The sequence below is a fragment of the Zootoca vivipara genome, chromosome 4 (genome assembly GCF_965207765.1).
Source record: "Zootoca vivipara chromosome 4, rZooViv2.hap1.1, whole genome shotgun sequence".
In the NCBI taxonomy this organism is placed as follows: domain Eukaryota; kingdom Metazoa; phylum Chordata; class Lepidosauria; order Squamata; family Lacertidae; genus Zootoca; species Zootoca vivipara.
The window spans coordinates 79,150,001-79,159,427 of record NC_142587.1 but is presented as its reverse complement, the minus strand read 5'-3'; the positions used below and the strand labels follow the sequence as shown (position 1 = coordinate 79,159,427).

Sequence of the window (9,427 nt, the reverse complement as noted above, 5' to 3'; positions counted from 1 at the left end):
GGCCAGCCCTTCGAAACGGCTCCACACTGGACTCTGCCCAGCACAGTGTGTGGACTCGTCAGCTTGCAACGCAAACGGCGTCCGGGAAGCATTCAGCACAATGAGGGCGCGCTTTGCAACCGACTTCAACGGGATGTGGTTTGCGCAATAAGCGATGTGGCCATGGCAAGAGACGATGGCCCTTTCCCTTTCACTCATTTTTTTTTTAAAAAAGAGGGACTACCTGAAAGTTTCTGGTTTCAGGACTCTAGGGGCAAAAGTACATCGCTCCACTCAGCAGAATAAGAAAGGGGGGGGCGCAACTGAGCAGAGCTGGCTTGCTACATTTTGAAATAAATGAATACACCCTATCTAAATAAAAGAGCGCCCGCGCTATGAAGACTATGAAATTCAGAGAATAAAACTCATGCCTCCGATCTGAAACATTCCTGTTTCTAATCCAAAATATGGTTTTGGCTATCCAGGAAGGAAAGCTCTTTGTCGCCTACATGTTCGAGGACACTCTTGGTTCAGTTACTGTTTCCCTTTTTCCGGGGGGGGGGCGGCTGTTGCTCCAAGCCAGCTGCAATAGCACAACCACGAGGTGAATGTCTTGCGAATACAGGGAAGTTTATTGAGGAGGGGACGTTGCTGTTGCTGTTACTGTACTACAATCGCTACTATCACAAAGTTGCGCGTACACTCACACACCTCAAGAAAGTGAAACTCCCAGGTTCTAAGCTGGGCGGATTCTTATTGGGAAGGCTCCGCCCAATGCGGGCAGCCAGGCGGGCTCACGCGCCTGTCGGAGAGCCAATGGGAAAGCTCCCCGAGATGTCCTGGACCTCGGGGCTCATCAGCCGCGGGTGCAGGTGAGTCGCACCTGTCAAAGGCTTCGCAGCGCAGCCCTGGCCTGTGCGTGGCTCGCCCCGGTGGTGGCTCCTCCAGCCATGAACAGCGAGGACCAGTTTTACGCCTCCAGCCAGCTCTTCAAGGAGCCGTGCGCCTTTCAGAGATCCCAGCCGCAGGATTATAGCCAGAGCCCTCCGGCGTGCCTGTACATGGGTAGGCAGCCCCAACAGCAGCAGCAGCCCCCGTACCCGAGTGTTTTGGGGGCCTTGGAGCAAGGCAGCCCGCCGGACATTTCCCCCTACGAGGTGCCCCCCATCACCGACGACCCAGGCATTTCACATCTCCATCACCATCCTCACCACCAGCACCACCACTCTCAGCTGCCTCACTCGCACCAGGAAGCGCTCCCCTTTGCAGATGGGGCGGACTCTGGGGTGCTAGGGGAGCCCAGAGTGCACTTGCCATTCCCCTGGATGAAATCCACCAAATCCCACGCCTGGAAGGGACAGTGGGCTGGCACGGGTAAGACGCCTTCCCCTCTCTTCTTCCGGCCCCTCTCCTTCTCTCTCGGTCCATGCTGAAGCAGGACGCAGCAGCGTCTGGGTCGGGTTTATGCTTTCAACGTGGGCACCGCTCTATGCCTGACTGCCAAGGCGGAGAAATGGGCTTCCAGTCTTTCTTGGGCAAGGGTGGGGGCGGAGGATGGTTATAACGACGGCCAACACCACCTTTGAAACAACTTGATCCCATAAACGCATTCGCAAACCTATAGGGTGGTCGGGCGGGAAAGAAAACCCCATTTGGCTTATGGGGCTCCCTTCAAAGGGGAGCCTGCAAAAGACTGCAGTCACACTTGGTAAAGGAGGTGCCGCTGAAATAAAATGTGCGTTTTATTATGTTTTTATGGGCTGGAAGCCGCCCATAGTGGCTGGGGCCCAGCGTAATCGGGGGTAGTAGTAGTAGTGGTAATAATAATAATAATAATAATAATAATAATAATAATAATAATAATAATAGCAGCCACTGATATATACTTAACCAAGCTGAGGGTTCTACATCCCTCCCCATGGCAGGCAGGAAATATTTCCCCTTCTGAATGTTAAATCTACAGAAAGTCTTGGGACACCCTGAGGACTAACAACAAATTTTAGCAATAAATATGTGAGTCTTGAAGGTGCCACAAGAATCTTAGGAGTTACTGCTGCGCACCAAACCTATAAAACACAGGGCTTCCCTCATAGAAGCCTGAAAACGCTAGGCTATTAAGAGGCTAAGAGCACTGGGAATTGTAGCTCTGTAAACTATAGTTCCCAGTATTGTGATTGTGTGTGCTTTAAAGGCACAGTGATTTCTTAGCCTTAATACAGCAATGCTTCTGGACTTTGAAGGTCTTCCATTTCCTCACTGGAGCTGGGGGGTCACTGTAATGGCAAGCGACCCAGTTTTTGGGGATCCAGGGAGAGGTTTATATTCGTACAGCATCTAGCAATCTGTATGTGTTGTTGTTGTTGTTAATGCATTTTTCACTTCAATATATTTTGCCTATTCCAGTTAGAAAGATGGCCAGCCTTTAAGGAAGCCATTAGGCTGGTTGCACCAGGTAGCCCTGGTGGCACTTCTATGATGTAATTAGGAAGCAACCAGGAAAGGGAGAGAACTAAGACTGCAATCCTGTATTATATGTTGACCTGGAAACAGGGCTGGCCCACACATGAAGCAAGGTGAGGCGACCACCTCAGGCGGCAGGATCCACAGGGCAGCAGATCCCAATGTCATCCTTTCTTCCCCACTTGTTCCTGGTATAGATCTTCCCTCACCTTTTCTTCCCTGGTGGGGATGGAGGCGCCATTTTGGGTCCGCCTCAGGTGCCAAAATGTCTTGGGCCGGCAGGGCCTGGGAAATCACTTTGTTGGATTCAAGTGGGCTTCCTTTTGAGCAGGCATGCATATACTGTATAGGATTAAATGAATCCCAGACTCAAGTAGAGTATCATTAAGATTAAAGCCATTTGTAAAACAACAATAAAGGTGCCCCATTAACCTCGTCCTGCTACAATAGGAAACCTTACCACAGCGTGTGATGCCTTAGAACTGTGCACAGCGGTCTACCAACAATAATTTATTAGGCAATTAATATTGGGGCAAAAAAATATTTCTGTAATGCCATAATCCTACACAGCAAGGAAGGCAAACAATGAATCAGCTGATCAGTTGAGAGTAAGAACTTAATGCTGACCTTATTCTAAAGCGATGCTTGGTTTGCTACTGTTTTCAAAACCAACATATTTGGGAGCTAAAAGTTAGATCCAAAGATGCGAGTCGACTCGCACTATGACCACTGTGCGTCAAATTCTGCTCCCTTCACTTGTAGTCCGCAAAAGTGTCTCCCCAGACTAGCTCTTCAAAAGTATTCGCCCTTCATGAGACAGTTTCTCGTTTTTGCTCACAGAGCTCCTGGGAAAAGTGGCAAGAATATGTCTTATTATTAAGACATATTATTAAGTCCGTGAAACTTACTTTTGTCTTATTAAGACATACTTGGCGGGGTTTTTGCCTCAATCTTAATCAAGCGCTTACTGGTTCTTGGGAATTGATTGCAGCATTTCACCAAAATTTAAAAAGGATTCGGGTTTTTTATTTTAAGTTCAGATTCTCTTGGGGCAGGTGGAGAAATCAGTAATCTTATTCCACTTTAACCCCACTAAGACATCCAAGCCACTATGTCTGGATTTAAAGTAGTCTAGTAATCATTTTAGAAAACTTGTTTTGATAAACATTTCTACGTGTTTTCCAAAAAGGAGAGAAAGAGAAAGAAGAAATGTAAAGGGGAAATGGTTTTCCATTTAAATAATTTTGATTCCAAATGCCTCGGTTTCACTGACTTAGGGCAGGTCGGAGATCTTGCATTTTTATGCAGGAGGGGGGGTTTCCTGGCCCGGCGTTTGCTCCAGTTATAACAGGATCTAAACCAGAGCGTTCCAGCTAATTCTCACGGGGAGCAAAGCTACCTAATATAGAAACAGAGAATTGGGAGCGATAAATTGCCAGAAACCATTTCCATAAAGATTTGCAAGCGGAACCCTGGAAAGGCAATCCATCGATCCCTTCAGCTGTTGCCTCTTGACTTAAGCCGAGTGGAAACTGATTCTGCACTCCAGTAGTAAGCGAGTCCCACGGACGTTCGTGGAACTTTTGCATAAATGTTGGTGGCGAAATTGTTTCCTTCGCAGTGTAATCCTCTGCACGTTTCGTCGGAAGTATTAGTCTGGTGCCTATTCCCAGGAAAGTGCAATTAGAGATTGCCGTTTAAACCGTTTTATTCTCAGTGTCGCCGACAGGACCAAACCGGATTTAGACGGTGTGTTGTGGACGGGGCCTTCTACCGAAACCGATGAGAGGGGCTGCCCGCAACTTATGCATATCGATATGGAACTAAATCCTATTGATTTTACAGGGATTGGTATCATTAGCACATTTACTAGGGAGTAAGCCCCGATGAACACAATGGGCCTCGCTTCCTAGCTGTCAGGCATAACCTTGCGCTGTTAACTTTGGCGATCAGTCTTAACTGGCTTCAGGATCGGACTCCAGAGCCCCAGCAGGGTCGCGCTGCCCAAGGACTCCTGAAGCGCAACTTGCTCTCCTTTAAGCGCGTAAAACCCGCCTGCCCCGTTGCACCCTAACAAACGACACTTCACGGTTTCTGGGCACCAATTTTATGCACGCGTTTTGGAACAAATTCAGCATAGTTTAAAGCTGCAATCCTCTATTCAGTGATTTCTATTGAATCCAGTGGGGCTTATTTCCAATACAGTATTCAAGATCGATCTTCATACGGAATGTACTTCCAAAGGCGATTAGAAGAGATTCAGGATTCACACTCTGAACCTAAACTTACTGACTTGGAAGTAAGGCCCAGTTGTTTCCATGGAACTCTTAACATTAAAATATGTTGCAAAAGAAATGTCCCCGCTGTAAAGCATGTCGGTATTTTAGTATGATACAAACAACAACAACAACAACAAACAAACAAACAAACCACAACCCGTGCGTCTATATTTAAAGTGTATACATTGGTAGGAATCCAGAAAGGGAGATCTGCCAGCGGGAAGGCGCCTTCCTTAGACAGCCTATGCTGGTTCCTACCTGGATCCAGGTGACCACCCTTCATCTTGCCTCAGAGATGCCCTGGCTGCTTTTGATGTGGAGGGATCTGTACAGTCCTATCCGCAGCTTTGAATTGTGTCTAGTTGGGTCTCACTATAGCAGGATTATCTTGAGCAGTACGCACACGGAATAAATAATATAAATAATAAATAATCTATATTCTGGCACCTCGCTCTTAAACGAGTTTATTTGAGAAAGAGCCCACGGCTTCTAGTAGAAATCACAGGCGTTCTTAGTCTTTTCTCATTAGAAGAGATCCCTATGCCATTGCCATTAACTACCTACAACCATTAAGACACAAGCCTAAGAACCCCCTTACCGCACTTTGAAATAAATGTCATTTAAATACATTAGGTTCCCCGCCTCGCCCATTTATATTGCGTAAACCCCTACAAAGTTGCAACCCCGTACAATTAAATGGGAATGCCTGTTGACGGGCATGGGGCTTGCTTCTGAGTTAACGCATCCATAAGCTGGTACATCAAATTTGATTGTAACAACTCCCAGATTTCCAAAACAAAAGTGTTGTTTTGAGCCACTATACAAACTTCCTCTACCTCCATTGTCTGAGGCAATGTGTCTCTGAATGCCAGCTGCTGGGAATCGCTCCTGGGAGCTTTGCTCGCGGGCTTCCCATGGACACCTGGTTGGCCACTGCGCGAACAGAGCGAGCCTCTCGGCTGATCCATCAGGGCTCTGCGGATGTTGTTACAGAATTATTGTGTGTGCTTGCTGTTGCCAACCGCCAGGCCTTGTCTACTTCTCAATTCCAGATTTTCAGAGATGCCTTAGGCGGCAGCCCTGTACACACTTTCTTAGGAGTAAGCCCCCTTGAGCTCAGCTTATTTCTGAGTGAACCTGCATAGGGTTGTACTATAAGAATCTTATGGCACAAATAGATGTATTGGTAGCGTTCTGGAAGCGTTCTGTCCTGAGGCTCGTTTTGTCAGATGCGCGCCTGAGCTTGTGTATAGTTTTCTCTCTCTCATTCTCCCCACTTCTCCAAATATAATACAGTAGTACCTCTGGTTAAGAACTTAATTCGTTCTGGAGGTCCGTTCTTAACCTGAAACTGTTCTTAACCTGAAGCACCACTTTAGCTAACGGAGCCTCCTCCTGCCTTCCGCCGCAGGAGCACGATTTTTGTTCTCATCCTGAAGCAAAGTTCTTAACCCGAGGTACCACTGTAGGCCTACATTTCATACATCTGATGAAATGAACCCTCGTCAGCGAAAGCTTATGCGTCAATAATTCTGTTGTTCCTGAAGGGAACCACAAGCCTCTCTTATTACATCTCATTTTATTTCTGCGATTTTTAATTCCACTCTTCGTATTGATTTCACACGGGTTTACAAATTGGAACGATGTCAATATTTACGAATCTATCCGTTTTGTTAGCTTCGAGCCTTTCTCTCTTTCGTTACCCGTCCCATCCCCCACTTTCGCTGTTTTCCAGCGACATGATCTGGTCAGTGGCCACAAGAGAAAGTCTATTTGTTACCCCTCTTAAGAACTTTGTAGGGATCCCCCTGCCCCCATGTCTGCTATCTGGTGGAACAAAGCCCTTAATGCAATATTTGCAGAAAGGCGTGACCTGGAGCGCGCAAGGCGCAGGGCCGATAACATTGTGCAGCCAGACACAGCTTGTTCCCCCAACTGCCCTTCCTTGATCACGACAGCAAAGAAAACTACAACTTCTTGATCCTCCTCCTCCTCCCTCTTTCCCATTCCCTCTGGAGAAATGAACAGTAGGTTGGGAAAAGATGGTAATTTAGCATGAGCCTAATAAAATAATCCGGAGTCTGAGCCAAGTACGTTCTCCGGAGTTAGAAGCTCAAGCCTAACCACCTAGACTTGACTCAACGGGTCAAGACTCTTATAATGCAATCCTATTCATGTTTACACAGAAGTAAGTGTCATTGAGTTCAATGGGGCAGATCTCCAGGTAAGTGCGTACAGATTTGTTGCGTAGGGCTGCAATCCAACAGGTTCTTCCTCGGGACCAAGTCTCCTCGATTTCAGTAGGATTTACCACCTCTGTAAAATAGATTGAAGACTTTTCAAATGAGGTTCTGAATTAAGGCTGCAAGCTCATGTTCACTTCCTTCGAAGCAAGCGCGCGCGCTCTCTACAGCGCTGGGAACAAAAAGCCGAAAAGGGCGCAGGAAAATGCTGTTTTATCCCCCAAACAGTAACACTGATTGGAAGACAACCGGGTGGGCCCGAAGTCCTGCCTCCTATCTTAACTATTCCGTTTTAGACACCCCGCATGAAAAGAAAATAGGAGATCTTCCCGAGTGCTCCGCACACTGTATGCGCGTAATTCTGCAGTTTCTTTAGACGGTATATACTTAATTACACAACCTTATCCTCAAGAGATTCCTAATGGGAAAGAACGATTTGTGATCTACCCTTCCTCACCGACTAAAAGTCTTGGACGTGTGTGAGGGGATCAAACAGAGTTGTCGCTATATTAGGCTGGATCAGAGGGATGTTTTTCTTGCAGCAATTTCCCTCGAAATCTATGGAACTCGTATCTGTTTCAAGCATTTGCACGCTGAGCTTTCGCTCGAAATGCCACTGAAAGCAGCGTAGAAAACCTGGGTGCAGACTTAACTGTGTCTACTTAGAAGTAAGTCCCATCGAATTCCCAGGTAAGTGGGGCTAGGATTGCAGCCTAAACGGCCTTCAGCTGGGATCAGTCCAGAGCTCACGCCAACCACTGCGCATTGCTATGGCGGTGGTGTGGCACAGTCCTGTTTACTCCGCATGCAGCGCGCTCCCACCGCTGGTTCGGGAAGCGGTGTGTATGAACAGTGTTAGCCACAAACCACATCTCTCCTGTTGTTCCCTGGATGCATTTTCCTCCAAACCAGCTTCCATCCAAATTGAGAAAAGGAACGGACTAGTTGTGTTTTAAGCATGTAACGTGTAGTCAGTATAAGATAATGCGTAAAGACACAAGCACAGTGTTTTTGCTCAGTGAGACATGCTAGACACAGTGAGACGTCCTAGGCACTGTGCATTTAACATGGATATAATTTTCTGTGTGTGTACATGTGTGTGTGTCTCATAATACTATTTTAAAACAATTGTATCTCCCTTTTCTCACCAAGGGCAGGACCCAAAGACGCACATCAGGTGCATTTACTGGCTTGGCCAAGCCCAGGAAGATTCTGGATAATCCCCCTTAGTACTGCAGTCCATATCATATCAAAAAGTGCTTTTCCATTTTTCCTCATTTTCAATACATTTGTCACGCAGCTTTTTGGAGGAGAAGCGTGAGCTTCAGATCTCCCTTGGGCATGAGAATCTTGCCACATGGTTCTTTGAATCCAACTCAAGGTCTTGAGGGCGGCTAAAAACTAAGCTGAAACAATATAATCCATATGTCTCACAGTAAAGCTGACATACCAACCAACCTACAAAGTAGATGTTATTTCAAAGTAGGAGGTGTTTCAAAGTATATTTCGTATACAATAGAAATCAATCTTTTTGTTTTCGGTACTCCTATTAAAGCTTAAATGAATGTGCCTATGAAAATTATATCCTGGAATTGCTAACACTGAATACACTCTGGGTGTTGACCAAATATAAAATATTTTATATTTGCTCCTATTTGGAATGCAGTAGGCATTTCTCATTTGACAAGATTTGATGATTTGGCTGCCGTCAAGGTTCGCATTTGATGTTTGACAACGGACACCCATACAAAAAAATAAGGAATTGCCACAAATTCAAAGGCCGAAACATCACATTTCAAACATAAATTTGAATTTTAAAGTTATATTATTTCCATTCAAAATTTGAGTGGCAAAACTGGACTCACTGGAAGCCATTGTTGAATATTCATTTCAGATCCAGCCCAGCTACTTTTTGCTGGATTGAAAATTTGCTTCACTTTCACTGAATGCAGGGATACTTTATAAATGAAAGCAAAATGCAAGTTGTATAGCGCAATCCATTTTTTAATTAAAAAAAACCAAGTCAGAGTTCTGCACATTTATTAACAATAGAAGTCAACCCATAAAGTGATGTGAGCAATTCATTAATGCCCTCACCCAAGAACCAAAATACTGATTTTTCAGGTATACACATTAAATTATTCAGACAACATGGTTAAGACAGGGAATATGTAGGGCTTCCTTCAGACTTGAGGGTGCAATCCTGATAAGGAAGTCCCACTGAGTTCGTTAGGGCCTGCTCACAAATAAGTTTGCTTAGCAGACTGCAGCCTTTTAAAATCAACTGGGAAATCATCCCAAATTAAAATAATAATGCATTTTTTTAAGTAAATTATTTTATTTGCAAAAACCACAGATGACAAGCATTTTCCTGGACAAAATATCCCTAATTATACCTCTTTCAAGATGGTCCGTAGTGAGATGTATAAGGTGATACACAACATTAGTCATACTCAGAACTGACTC

The 9,427-nt window shown here is 45.5% G+C and overlaps 1 protein-coding gene across 1 annotated transcript in view; it reads left to right on the top strand.

Moving 5' to 3' along the window:
• Positions 1–831: 831 nt before the first annotated feature.
• PDX1 (pancreatic and duodenal homeobox 1) overlaps positions 832–9,427 on the top strand; it is a 32,499-nt gene continuing 23,903 nt past the window's right edge. The window contains exon 1 of the mRNA XM_035115844.3: positions 832–1,353. Coding sequence (XP_034971735.1) covers positions 930–1,353 — 424 coding nt within the window. The 5' untranslated portion in view covers positions 832–929. The remainder of the gene's footprint in view (positions 1,354–9,427) is intronic.